The 15,389-nt window shown below is 32.6% G+C and overlaps 1 protein-coding gene and 1 long non-coding RNA gene across 2 annotated transcripts; both read right to left on the reverse strand.

The window, feature by feature from the left end:
* Positions 1 to 922: 922 nt before the first annotated feature.
* LOC143063621 (uncharacterized) lies at positions 923 to 5,749 on the reverse strand. The gene is made up of 4 exons (XM_076235850.1): positions 5,614 to 5,749; positions 3,164 to 3,247; positions 2,148 to 2,249; positions 923 to 1,069 (listed from the first exon to the last, which is right to left on the reverse strand). Exons 1-4 carry the CDS (start codon positions 5,659 to 5,661, stop codon positions 941 to 943), a joined length of 363 nt encoding a protein of 120 aa, XP_076091965.1. The 5' UTR covers positions 5,662 to 5,749; the 3' UTR covers positions 923 to 940.
* Positions 5,750 to 11,793: 6,044 nt separating this feature from the next.
* LOC143062256 (uncharacterized) lies at positions 11,794 to 14,491 on the reverse strand. The gene is made up of 4 exons (XR_012974644.1): positions 14,321 to 14,491; positions 13,636 to 13,737; positions 12,791 to 12,892; positions 11,794 to 11,942 (listed from the first exon to the last, which is right to left on the reverse strand). It is a non-coding gene; the product is annotated as an uncharacterized LOC143062256 (long non-coding RNA).
* Between the last annotated feature and the right edge of the window lie 898 nt (positions 14,492 to 15,389).

Consider the following 15,389-nt stretch of genomic DNA (forward strand, 5'->3'; position numbering starts at 1 on the left):
TAACAATTGGGAAACAAATCTTGGGAAGATGCTGTGTCCATTCATGTTTACATATATGACGCTAACAGTAAGTAAATCTCATAAACTGCCAATACATTTTTGTAGACTGCCATTCCAAATAACTCAGCAGCATGTATGGACATTTGAGCGCCGACATTAGAGCCCATTTTTGCGCCGGATTAATCCATTCACCTGTATTTTCGATAGCCCATTTTAGCGAAAACTGACTTACCTGGTTGAATAATACTCACTAAGCTTTGGGCAGACGTTCAGTGTAATTCAAAGCGAACTAATAATGGATCTGAGTCGTTCCATGCCCATTATAATGAGCAATTTTATAGTTGTCACCCAGCTATTTACTTTTTTATATATAAAATTATACTATTATCAAATTGCAAACAACAACATATATATAAAAATACGAAGTATAAACAAATATGCACTACAATCTAGACAAGATGAAGAGAAAGAACAGTTCCTATTTCAATTCAACAGTGTTGTACATGGTGTATATCCAGAGCCTATTATGTACGTTCTGGAATATAACTCCAGGCTAGAACGAACTTTTAACATTTGATTAAATCTTTCAGACATGTAGTGCTGTCATTTGTTTTATATTGTGCTGTCTTGAGTCTAATAAAGTTTTAATTTTTTATATATCATGATGGGTTAAAAATATTTCACTAAAATGGGCATTGACAATTTCAATTTTCGCTAAAATGGGTTAAAAATCAGGCGCTAAAATGGGTTCTACTTTGGCGCTTAAACGTCCAAATTGTTTCGCTCAAATGTCCTATCAATGCGCTAAAATGTCCTCCGCCGATAAACCGGTATGGATCCCTGGCTATATCATATTTCATTTTTTCCAAAATTTGAAAGAGATCATGTTCAACATATTTTCAAATCTTCAATCATCCGAAAGTACGTTTTCTTTCATTTTTTATTCAACAAGCTTAATTAAAGGCTCGTTTTTACAGAAATGACTGTAGATGTAGTGTGACAGATGGGCGTGGTCTGCTCCTGTCATGCCAAGATGAGCAGCTGTGGTGTGTAAAGTCAACATGCTAGCCTGTAAGAAATTAAATTCAATAATTTAATAATATCATAATATTAAATAATGATTGTTATTCTAAATGGACATAATCTTCTGGTAAGTTTCCACAACTATATGAATTAGTTTGTCTTTTTGTCTTTATCTGTGTTTTGTATTAATATGATTCATGAGTCAACTAAACAGATTTAATCTCAAGCAAGGGTAAAACACGAATGTCATGTCTCTTCATCATCCTAATTGATTTTCAGAAACACTTTTCTTTTAGCACCCTTCTGGACGTACGCACGCAAACAATGATTTTTTATGTAGTGAGAAACATGAATACATGTATATACAAGATGTTATGACAATGAATAAGTCTAACGCAACACACTACTCTTTCTCGGTAACTGTATTTGCCGAAATTGACACGCCACCATCCCTGAAAGAATGTAGACGTATATTTCAATTTGGTAAAACTAACCTAACTTTTATAAATAAAGCACCCTAGCTGCCGTGTAGCTAGGTTTATTGGATCTTAATAGATGAATTTACATTATTTGTCTGATTTGCAAATGGGCCTTGATTATAAAACTTATTTGGACAAAATGATAATTTGACAATTCTATACAAATACATGCAAGTACATTTTTGTTGTTGAATGGATTTTAACTGATACGACCATTTTCTATCCCTCTAAATTGAAATGTATGAAAAGGAATAGTTTAAACTCGTAATCAACTTTCTTAGAAAATGCAACCAAAATAAATAAGTTTAAAGTATGTTTAGTTTAAACATATTTATTAATAGTGGATTGGAAAACAAGTTATTACAACTTATATTAATTCCTTTCTACTTTGCTGGTGCGAGTGCTGCCCTTTTGGGGCATTAGCCTGCTCTTTATCGTGTCTTTTACTAGAGATATTGCTCTTTCTTTAATAACACGGGTAAGCCATTTATCTTCCCCTTCTGACGGACTCTCATTGTTTCTCAAAACCATACTCGCAAATGGTATTTCGTTGAACATTTAATTTCATGGTCCATGTATACCCACGAAATCCACGAAAGTTGGTATCCCACGAATAACAATGAGTACAGAGTACATGTAATTTACCTCAATTGACCTTAACCCATCTTGAGTCTTTACACTTGATTCTTGATCTGGTGTTAAAACCACGAAATAACAGTATCCATCTTTCTTCATCACCATATTGTTCTAAGGTATAAACATGTCATGTTTCACTGTCATGATAACTGTGTTAAATATCGAAAGTTTTACATCTCGCACAAAACATGTACAAGTTATACATGTAGCAACACAGTTGAATAATAAAATTTAACTTCACAAATGTTGCTTCATACTTGATAAAATATTTCATACAGAAATCTAAATACACATATGTTAACAGCTGACTTTCTTGTCTTTCGTTAATGAATGATATAGTGATGAATGTTATAGTGTTCCTATGTTTTGGTCTTTTTCCCTATCGTTATTGTTCTTTATAGAAGCAATCATAGTGTTTGTATATGAGTGATGTAAAATTGTTTAATGCTATTTTTAATTTTATGGTTTCTCTGATTAAGCTGCGAGAAACGACGCACCTCTGCATATTTTGGAGTTTTTTTATTATTTTCTTTGTGGTCCTTCTTACAGCTTTCAAGATGAGCAACAAAGGCCGTATCTATTGCTGCTTACATCAATTGCATTTGGACTCTAATGAATACTTGTTAAATTGGCAATCATACCACAGCTCCTTATTTTTCTATTATGGGAATATAAATTTTGTTTAACAATTATAGAAAGGTCAGTCCTTTTTTCACCGCTTCTTTATTTTTCAATTTGTTGAAATAATTTTCTAAAAACAAATTTATTTACAAAGTATGATAAAAAATAAACTGGTTAGATCATTTGATTTCCTGACATTCAAGCGAGTTGTCAGTTAAGAATGATGCAATCGTGAAGTTTTGAAGGAATGACTGTCATTCTACAACTAAGCTACAGTTCAAAATTATATGACCTGTTTGACATTTGAGGTAGTTAAAAAAAAAACATTCAGTTAACTAAATATGACCGTCATTAAATCTTTTAAAAAAAACATCCGCTCTTAAAAATAAGCAAACAAAACTCACAGAATTCATATCGTAAAAGAACGATAACCCCGTTACTGAATGGTGAACATGAGGATGCTTTGTAGTCATGGCAGCACTGGTCACCTGTTTAAGAAAATAGTTTGCAAGCATTTATAAATAGGTAGATTAACCAACTGTGTGTCTTCAACCCATACATATGGATAAATTTGAGACATATTGATGTTGTATATATATTTATATGTTAAATTGTATTTCTCCAAACTTATATCACAAAAGTATTTATGGTGTTAGACCTGTATTTCCACGAGTTATAGGATGGAGAATGCTCGGAGAATGTCTTTCGTAAAGTTGGCACATATGACTTGTATAGACGTATAAAATAAATTTAAAGATGTGACAGCATGGTAAATAATATTATCACTTTATACAACAGATAAAACAAAGCTGATCTGAAAGGTTAACCATCTACTTGCGCCATTATACATCAGAGAGAGGGGGGTACTTCAGTTTTTGTTTAAAAATGGGTACCAAAGTGCGGCTGGAATGTAACCCACCCCCATTCATATATTAATGCAAAAAAATTTCAGCCCACTCATATATGGAAGCTGTTCTGAACACGGAAACACCAGAAATCAGGTGCGGATCCAGGATTTAATGTTTAGAGGGAGGGCGCAAAAAATATTCAACCATATTGATAATGGTTATTTGTACTCTTCTACTTTTAGAGGCACCAAATAGGTCACTCAATAGCGTGTTGGTATAATGACATCACATTCACATCCCGTATTAGGCACGGACCATTTGATTTTCCGTGGGATGGGGCTGGGATTGTCATGCGCACCTAGATTTTTTTTATCATTTAATGTGTTCAGTACACAAAAAGTATTTCCAATTTTTTTTGGGGGATTGTCAAAAATGCTAGAAGTGCTCGACAAGTTTGTTTTTTTATCAAATCAGGGTCGGGATATTTTTTGTTATAAATCCCAGTCCGTTTTCACTCTACATGTCACCAATTAAAAGTATTTATAAACACATATTATTTTGATCATTACAATGCATCAAGGGTACAACAATGACATATCCTATGATTAGATCACAAACGCCAATAGTTTCTGTCGGGAAGACTATTCTTTTGGGTGTCATATTGAGTTGGTATTTCGTCTGTGACACGCTTCAAAAAGAATTAAGATCTTAATATCGCCTATCACCAAAACTATATATCTTTAAAAGAGGGACGAAAGATACCAGAGGGACAGTCAAACTCATAAATCGAAAATAAACTGACAACGCCATGGCTAAAAATGAAAAAGACAAATAGACAAACAATAGTTCACATGACACAACATATAAAACTAAAGAATTAGCAACACGAACCCCACCAAAAACCATGGGTGATCTCCGGTGCTCTGGAAGGGTAAGCAGATCCTGCTCCACATGTGGCAACCGTCTTGTTGCTCATGTTATAACAAATACGGCAAATAGTCTAATTCGGTAGGTCACATTCATGAAAGGGAAGGGGATTGTATTTATTATTTTATATTAAATTATGAACCAAAGTATATTTCGCTGGTATTTTCTAATTATATATACTGGTTGGTTGGTTGCTCTAAGAGCGCGGATCACAGTTCAGGCGATGTTGCCAAGATGTAACAAAAGAAGTGTTCGAATCCCACTGAGGCAAGAAAGCAATTTAGCGGATTCTGGAATCTAACATTTTTAGGCTAAATTTGAGACGAAGTGTATATATTAATTAGAGAGTTATTCCTGTATAACCACGTGTTATATGATTGGGAACGTCTGTCTTAGACGTATATACATGTATCAGTACACGTGATTAAGCGAGCAGTCTATCTGTATTTCACAAAAGGAATAACAACATTCTGAATAAAGAATACGCGTATTTATTTTCCGAAACATGACTAAAACCTGTCTTTCATTCTCAATGATAGTTATTCATATAGCACACGATATATAGGTTTATTAATTACTGTTTATAAAGTTTCTGTATAAAAATATACGCCGAATTTAAGTCGTAACAGTTTTACAAGAAAGATTGACAGCATGATTTGATTACAGCACGATGAGCTTTTTTTTATATCAAATGAAAGCATTTTTTTGCAAGACAATTTTAGAGGAAAGCGGTTTTCATGTACTGATAGTAAATCGTGTGTTATTCTGTGTACTTGAAAGGTTTACTGCTCAGAAAACTAGTTTTTGCCCTCACTTTATAAGCAGGTCACGGCCATACCTAAGACGTTTTTATGTTCGCAAAGGAATTGGTGTTGATGCAGAAATTTTCTTTTCAAGATTTCAAATATTCTAGACTCCGATTGAAATCAGAACGTGCCATGTCTAATTGGTCAATTGATGTCGCTATCTTGTCATCGCTTGGTTGCTGTCTCATTGACGTATACCAAACATATGTTTTAAATACATGTAATGATGAACATACAAATAACAGATACAAATGTCGAAATAAAATATCTTACCAAAATAATACTTGCAAGAAGACCAACTACGGTTATTAAAGACCTCATCTTTGTTGTACATACAATCTGGTAAGTAATCTTTCGACAGATATCTTCTAGATAGGTAATGGTTTTCTTATCAGCTGAACAAATACCGATCAACTAATAAGAATGTTGTATTTAGTCATGATATTCGAAAATATAAAAATTCCACACTGCTTAATTTCAAAATAATTGTTGTCACTTGAATAATTATCCTTGTTATTTTTAAAATAAGTGTTATATTTATCATAGAATAAGAATTCATTTAAATGGTTTATCTTTAAAATGCAGTTCAAGATCAAACTATTAAATTTTGGCACAATTAATTAGTACCTTACCCAATGTATGAAATCTGTTTTTCTGTGGTTGTCGTTACTTGATGTTAGTCATATTTGGCATTCGTTTATTGATTTTATTTGATAACAGATTTTTTTTTCTCTTGACAATTTATAATGACGAATTACTTAAAGCTTTCAATACGGTATGTGTTTTGCTCATTGTTAAAGCTGTATAGTGGCCAATAGTTTTTATACAGGTCTCTGTTGGATAGTTGTCTCGTTTGGTAATTATATAAACATCTCTTTATTTTTTCTTAAGTTAAATGTTTGCCACTGGGCGTTAATCAAACACCAATCCATTTATCCATCTGAATCATCGCCAAACAAGCAAGATAAAGGTCAAATGAAATATGTTCATTACAATGTAGTTTGATAGTGTTTTACACCCGACATATTGTGCCAACTTTAACCTATTGGCTCATGGAAATAGACTATAAGAAAGCCGAGAAGAATCATTCAAAATTCAAAATAAAATAAAATATAAAAAATAAAAGTTTATAATTCATAATTTTGTCTCATAATCTTATAGAAGTGCTATTACAATTTTTCTTTTTGATTGATATATATAAAAAAAACAGTAACCCCTTGGTCTTCTTCCGATTTGCAGTAAACCCTTTTTTGCTGTGCAGGACGCATAGATGATGTTCGGGGTTGCCATGATAAAGGCATTACCAATTAAATTTCCTAAATTTTTAGGTTATACCCTGCTGCTGGTGGATTATAGTACTTGTCGTGTGATGACCTATAGTTGTTAATTTGTTATGTCAGTTGAATTCTTATGGAGAGTTGTCTCATTGGCAATCATACCGCATCTTCTTTCTATATAAGATTACAAAAATAAATGTATATTTAACCTAGTAACCAGTGCATTAATTCTGGTCTGATTTATTTGACAGTTTGTGTAAAAATATACTTAGTAAATCATTTTTCAAAAATGCTAGGGTTTTATCCTCTCAAAGTTGATTGTAAGTACTGTTTGCTGTTCCCTTACATGGCCTGATGGTTTAAACTTTTTTTGTTACTATCGAAACTAATAAAGATTATTCGAAAAACACTTCTTGAAACTTTCTATCTTTTCCAAAAACCTTTTTAAGGTTTCACCTATGGTAAAATGGTGACAAATTGATATCCAGAAAACACTTCATGCAAAGCCGGTAAAACTAGTTACGCATTTTAAATACTTTGATTTACCACACAAGTCGATGGCATGTACTGGACGTTTTTCCCCGGTGCACACATCAAAATAATTACATTAGATGTATGTTTCATTATAATACGTTATTCTGATTGGCTAACTGCATATCACGTGTTATTTCTTAAGCAATTGCATTACTCAATAAAACTTATCATTCATGTTAACACGAGGTTCCACAATAAAGTGCACAGGTGAATTAAATCAAAAGTTGATAAAATTCGTGTTTTCATGATCCTAGCTAAAAAATGTAATTATAAGAATTGAATGCTTCTTTTTGTAACTTCATAGGGTTGTAAAAGCGTTGACTGTGGGCACATTTTTAGAATGAAGCGCTTCCGCGCTTCATACAAAATGTACTTCGGTCAACGCTGTTACACCCAGGTGGAATGAAGTTACAAAAAGAAGCATTCAATTCTAAAGTAGTTTTACAATGAGTGTAAATGAATACAACATTGATTTGTCATCAGGTATTCAAGTATCACAACTAGAAAAAAATAGGAAGCTTCCTGAAATAAACGTTGCTTGAACATTAAATACATTTTATTCTTCTAAAGTAACAAGACTTTGGATGTGGGTCAAATTTAAATCATGGTTGTTTTAACTTTTTTGGCATTGTGTCGATATTTGCAGTGGACTATCAGTTTCCGAGTTTATCATCATCTCAGAACATCGTTACTGACATGATTTAAAACAATGTTTGTTTAGATTTACCGTTTTTCAATTTAGAAAGTATAAAAAAACCTAAGGTTTCAGCTCCCTCACACATAGTAAACTTAAATATGGATTTAGTTCATATTCTATGTCCTTATTATTCACATAGCTCACTAGCTGTTGCGATTCTTATACATCATTGCTTTAAAGTAGATTATTAGGATTTGATCGTTCCTGAAGAATGTAAATCCAGAATTTCTCGTCGTTTAAAAAGTGGTTGTTTTCCCTTTTTGTCAATACAAAAAAACTAATAAACCACCAAGTGCATGCTGATTATGGCTGAAATGTATTGATTTATCTTTTTTGCTGAGAAAAAGGGTTGGTAGTGCTATTTCCAGTTAAATTGTAAAGCAAATGAAAAAATGTGAAGCGTAAGAAATTCTCTTATCCTTATAATGCATTGTATTATGTCCTGAATATTCCCATTTTATAATGTACTTGAACAGTATAAGGAAACTTATCTTATATCCGAAATAGAAATTCGTGACATAAGATTCTTTAGTATATAATGACCTTAATATTAATACATAGTCGTGTTGAGTGCGTGGTTCTCTTTTCGACGTAATAATTCTCAAATTGGGTCGGAACTAAATCGTAGTACATTGAAGCAAGCCTGATGTTGCCCGCCTTTCATATACACGGATTTTAAAAAAAAGTACATTTACGAGAACTGAACTTTTCATTATAACTGAAGAATGCTAAGAAACTTTAGAAATTAGATACCTAATCTAGTAACATCTGCTTTAAAGCCGTAATCATATGCCTATTTTTATTTAATCCTAGAAGTAAAATCTCGACGGCAAGAAGGATATTACACAATAGATATTTTAGCTATATAAAACATTGTGGACTTGGTTAATTCGTAGGCAATGTATCTTTCCAATTTAAGCGAATTGACGGACAAACGTATTTATTTTACCCTCCCTGCCTCTTAAAAGAAGCTAGAGGCATATGAATTTAATTGTCGGGTACACACCACAAATAGGACATCCGCACTTTTTCGGGATGTATCAAATACGTTATGTATCTTCAGAGTGTGCAATTACACTAAGTTTGAGTCTGCATTATTTGTTAAGAACATATATGTTCATTTGGAGGGCGTTGCTGAGATTTTTTTTAACTGTTACACAATACATGGAAATGAACAGTAAAATCCGTTACAAATGTCTTTGTCATCAATATGTAACATAACATGATTTTCAAAACAAAAGGATATGTCATATTGACAGGTCGATACTTTTTCTTCTATTGCCTAGCTATGATCGGGAGAAATCTGTTTGCGCCAACGAATGTCCTTTTTGTGCAACAAATCATTGGCGCAAATGCTACGTACGTGCCACTTATTATATACATGCATAGTATAATTAGAACCCAAAAAAAAAGTATACGATTGCACCAATTAAAAGATAAATGTCTTCCCCCTCCTTTATCCGGTTTGGCATCGGCAGCCATTTTAAGTAATTTGATAACAAATTTTCAAAACATAAAACTATTAACAGCTGCATGACGAAATAGTTATATCAAACGCTGGATTCGTAATTCATGTTACTAGTAGTTTTTCGGCTTAGTTTTCCTGGTGCATAGGTCCGATCTTTTCAACTACAAATGATTCCTTTTCTGATATATATGCCTGCATCTAACAGCTGCTACATGGGTATAGCGCGATTTAATTTAATATGTAGTTTATGTAGTTGCTCGTTATTTCACATTTTGTAAAAATAAAATACAAATCGGGATGGATGTGACGACTTCTTTTAGTATGAATGAGTCGACATAATGTGTATTCAAGTTCTATGTGTGTGTATACATACCTTTCGTTGTAATCAAGATATTTGATTTCTTGATGTGATTGAAACCGTGATGACGTGTTTTTTTAACAAACAATCGGCATTCCCATTGGAACCAACTGTGCTCTTTTTTCTTGTCAACTTGTTTCTTTATTCATATGAGGCTCCATCGGAAATAAAAGCTTTCCCTTGCTGAATTATTGAACTACTCATTCGTGTTTAGTTTTATTAGTTACTTTTCACCAGAGTATATGTCCCAGAGTTGTCATAACTATTCAGATCACTCGTTCTTTGTGTGGTCTGGTGCATCGCACATATTCATTAACAAAAGGTCATTCGGTCAACTCTTGTAACACAACCTTTATTTACAAGTCACACTGTTTCCCCGGGGACAGATTTCTAAACACCCAAAAATAAGTTTTCTTTGTTTAATTGTGCACTGTGACATACCTTTTTTATATTCTGCTTCGTCTTGACTATGTAAATATGGTCATTTAGATTTTTGTTTATTAGTCTAAACATATTCTATTCATTAACTCGTCATGTATAAATGATAATACTAAGTACGAAATACACAATGAGTACAATGTAATAAAAAGGAGACTATATAGGACACAAGAACTAGTATATTCTTTTATAATTAACAATTATTGAGGAACAAAATTACACAAAAGTACAAAAAAATGCGTGGTTCAGCATTGATAAAGAGTAGTGTTGTTGCGTCCCTTTATAAAAACAACACGGTGTTGAGGTAAAATCTGAAATGTTCTAACAGACGAAGAAATTGATGATGAACGATTTAAATAAATTCATAGAACACATTTAGAGCTAACAAGTTGTTTTTGTATAGACAAATGGAAGAAGTATTGAAAACTTAATGACTTTGATAGACCTCTAAATTCGTTACACAGTGTACTAGTGAACGTATACTTAATACCACCAATTCATAGTACATGTACGTCACATCCGGTTGCATACGAAAATAGGTCGAAAAAATATTCCCTTAAATTGAACTGTTGTAGGAAGGTAATCCTAGATTTAATTTCAGTAAAACATTTCTGGATCATTAACGCATATCTTGGGTATTTCAAAGCACCATTATTATTTTTATTTTGGGTTTCTATATAATATTTTTGAAGCTTTAGGTTAGATGATTACTAAAGCTTGTATACATACAGATGAAAAAAGAGGTGAAAATTTGATTGGTTAACTTCCAGTGATGGTTGTGATATTTTTTATAGTACTGGACAGGATAAAACTTTACTCATGGCATGTATTTCTTTATTTGAAACTAAGATAAATTCTGCACAATTTTTTAAAAAGTGCAAATTTAACAAAGACTAATAGGGGAAAATCAATGGTGGTATAACACCTATTCGATATAGAATGAAATTCAAAACAGTGTAGCTGTGGCCATTGATTGACACATTAAAATCATCCATTGACTGGGACAATTTACGTGAACGTTTGTCTGTAACGACCACTGTTCACGACGTACCTACGATAGACATTTAAACTGTGGGGTCACCAAAGGTTTCTTAACGCCTTTAATTATAAAATAATTCGAAAAATTAATCAGGAATAACCTTTGTGTTTTGATTTATATAATTGATATAAATCAAAATATCGTGTTATTTCTGATTAATTTTTCGAATCACTTTATTTAGGTGTTGAGAACCTTTGGTGACCCCATAGTTTAAATGTCTATCGTAGGTACGTCGTGAACAGTGGTCGTTACAGACAAACGTTCACGTAAATTGTCCCAGTCAATGGATGATTTTAATGTGTCAATCAATGGCCACAGCTACACTGTTTTGAATTTCATTCTATTTGGTGCCTCGCCCTCACCCCATATGGATTTTACTGTCCCCATATAGATTATATCGTATTAGGTCTCCAGCACACTATGTAATAAATAGTGTCAGTCGATCTGCAAATATCTGTTTGTAAATAAACTCTACATATTTTCAAAGTAAAAACAATTTAGATAATTATTAATAGCAAACACTACATTGGAGGTCATTCGGGGTCTGCACTCTTACGAGCACACAAAGAGTATTCTGTCTACTGTCAATAATCGCTTTATTCCAAGATAACATAATTTTTATCCAACAATTTAAGATATAAAAAGTGCAAATATTGTGTGTTTTATTGTACAAGTTTAATCATATGTTCATGAGCGCAGTGCTTATTGTAGACGTAGTGGGAAACATGGGCATGATCGCCTCCAGTCATTGCCGTGTGAGTAGCAGATGTCATAAAATGGAACATCTGAGTCTGAAAAAACAAAACAAAATTAACATCGATGAAAAAGTATTATATTTGTGTAAGTGTTTCTCATAAATAAATTCACTTTAGGAGTAAAAATACAAAAGCGTTACTGGCGGTTTGAATATGACCACTAGGTGAATAGTTTCAGCATTTGCAGCAATGTAATATTGCAAAAATACTTAAAGAATACATAAAAGCTGATACAGGCAGAAAGAAAGTACACGAGTTAACATATTTGAGATATAAAACTGTAGATAAGTGCCTGTCTTTGTAAAAATAAGGCCATTTTGAAAACAACAAAATACTGTAATACATCCGAAAAAACCTACCGACACAACCATCCTATAACAACAACACGGTGTTGAGCTAAACCTAAAAGGTTTTAACAGACGAAGAAGTTGTTGATAAACGAATGAAATAAATTCATAACATACATTTAAAGCTAACAAGTTGTTATTGTTGTCATTTGTTTTTGTATAGACCAATGGAAGTAGGTTCTTAATACAAACGGTATTGAAGCCTTGATCACTTTGATAAGCCACTAGTCTTAATACCACATGTTAAGATAGTCGGTAAGATAAATTTGTTACATAGTGTGCCAGTGACCAAATACGCTTCTCTCTCACCCCATATGGAATTGACTGACCCGAGCTTCACTCTCAACCTATATAGAATTTACTGACCCCATATATATATCATATATTAGGTCACTAGGCTAAGAACAGTATTTGCTACTTGATGAAAAACCATCATCATCGTCTTCATCGTCATCTATTTAACAGATAAAACATCATTTAGTTTTTTTATCAGCCGTCAAATTTAGAAGAATAAAAATAAAGATGAATTCTATATACCTCTATTCTCCTCATGCCATCGGGATTGTGTACCATGTGTTGCTCAGCAAAAGTCAAAGCCATGAAGTAGCAGTAACCCTTTGTTTTAAGTATCAAATAGTTCTGTAAATATAAATTATAATCATGAAGTAGTAACGGGGTAAAAAGTATGTACTGCTTCTTTTTTTAGAACTTTAAGTATATTAAAGCTAAGAAGAATTTCCACAAAGCACATTTTAATGAGTTTGTTTGAATTAAAACTACCTAGCTGGATATATGCATACTTGAGACTACGTCACGAGACACTGGAACTATCGTTGCAACATTCTAAATAGAAAAAATATTATTTCATTCATAATTATTATAAGTAAGGATATCATTTATACGAGAATTAAGACTGTTGTAATGGTCCACATTGATTGATTGTTGAACGCTTCAAAACGAGAACATACTAACAATAAAATGAGAATATGGTGTTAATGAGGAAGATGAGGATATATTGGATAAGAACTAATTCCTAGTTTGCAACAGGCCACCTACGATCCTCTTAAAGAGTGTTTGTATGGTTATTAACGTACAGAGAGCGTAACACTGTCTATACACGACATTCTGACCGGACATGGCTGCGTTCTTTACATCCCGCACAGCAAAACGTACACCCATCTTTGGTCAGGGTTTTACTGAAAGACGGAAGAGCCCAAAAGTGACAGTTTTTCTATACCCTTGTCACCCTTGGGGATCTGGCGTAATGTACAAAGATGCATAACACGTTTAATTCATACTAGATGAGGAAAAAGACTATTCTCGTATTCCGATTATAACATTTTTTCGAGTATTCGAATTATACACAATGACTGATATCTTACCGAAGTGTCATCGAAGTAAAAGGCTAGACTGTCTTTTTCATATGGTTCACGTGTTGAATGGTGTGTATGGGTCATCATAGTGGTCATTGCATCTGTTACTGACTGTAAAGACAATTTCAATGTTAGTACTAATACTTGCATGGCTTCTTTAACTAAAACATCAACGACAACAAAACATGCATTTTCCCGTTTAAATGGTTTAACATTAGTAATTTTTGGGGCCCTTTATAGCTTGCTGTTCGGTGTGAGCCAAGGCTCCGTGTTGAAGGCCGTACCTTGACCTATAATGGCTTACTTTTATAAATTGTTATTTGGATGGAGAGTTGTCTCATTGGCACTCATACCACATCTTCCTATATCTATTATAGCCAGCATTTAGGCGTCTCCTACTACTAGTAGTACTCACAATAATTGTTTACTTGAACTCACTTTGTTTGTTCTTTTATCTGCTTTGAGAATATCATGTGATTGAAGTTAATATTATTGTAAAGTTTTGGTAATTCTTCGTAATTCAAGGAACAGTTGTCGCCCGTACATTTATTCCTCCTTTTCCAAAATTGAATCGTATGACGTTGGTTTAAAATATTGACATAGATTTTTAAGATTTCTTGATTAATTAAATGAAATGTAGCACATCATATATACTTCTCTAATATTGGTTATTATTAAAACATGTAATACTTACAAAAACTGCAAAAACCAAAGCGATTACACAAGCCAAGAACTTCATGTTGAAAACTATAAAACTAGACCGGTGTCAAGGAATAGACAACGTTATATATGAGTGAAAACGTGAAGTCATGAGAACTCTTCACTCTACGTAAGACCTATCTTCCTATCTCAGATAAGCCAGTATACTGACTTTCCTTGGGTCAAGTCTTATTACATTATCATAATATGTTATGTATTATTTTATATTGATGCAAGTTTCATATGGGACAAAATATTATTTGAGGGGGAGGGTTGAAATATTTTAACAAATAAAGTTAATTCCAGTTAGAAAAAAAATCGATTGTTATAGTTAATAAAAACAAAATAGCGTGTCTAGCTTTACAAGGAACATTTACATATTTAAGACATACATTGCATGTCAGCCTAAACTTTCACATTTTGAATAGAGCAGAGTGTAATTATGCTATAATCCCCTCAGTACTGCATAGCATTTTCCATAACATATCGTAAAATGTACAAATGCAATATTTTTTTATGATTTTAATTTTAATATATTTTTTTTCAATGATCAACTGGAGATGCTTAAAATATGGTTTAGTGGGAAATATTATATTAAATTTATTTTATAATAGATGTTATAGTTTAGTTTCTATCGTGTGGGAAATTATTTTCTAGTTCTTAATTACAACACAGAAAAACAGAAAAATAATTGTCATTGAATAAATTGCAGTCCTTTCGAAAAAGTCATTCAATTTAAAATAAAAAAATTGTTACATGTAAAACATCTTTCGTCTGACGAATATGATCGCTTACTCATATGTTTTGTTCCACGACTTAGATATCTTACATACTAAGATGTTTATATGCCATATGTGGGACAGGGTATCGTCATATATATATATATGATGATTGTTCAGTTTGTAATATCTAAATTCTGTTTACTTTCTTAACATCAAAGTGTTTGCATTGCATGTAAAACTTATAAAAAACTAAAGATTTAGTCAAAACATCAAAGCTTCAAAATCCTACAAGACTGTCCAATCAAGCTCACAATAATCACAGTACAACTAAGTTTTAATTTT

This window comes from Mytilus galloprovincialis, chromosome 2 (genome assembly GCF_965363235.1).
Source record: "Mytilus galloprovincialis chromosome 2, xbMytGall1.hap1.1, whole genome shotgun sequence".
Lineage (NCBI taxonomy): Eukaryota > Metazoa > Mollusca > Bivalvia > Mytilida > Mytilidae > Mytilus > Mytilus galloprovincialis.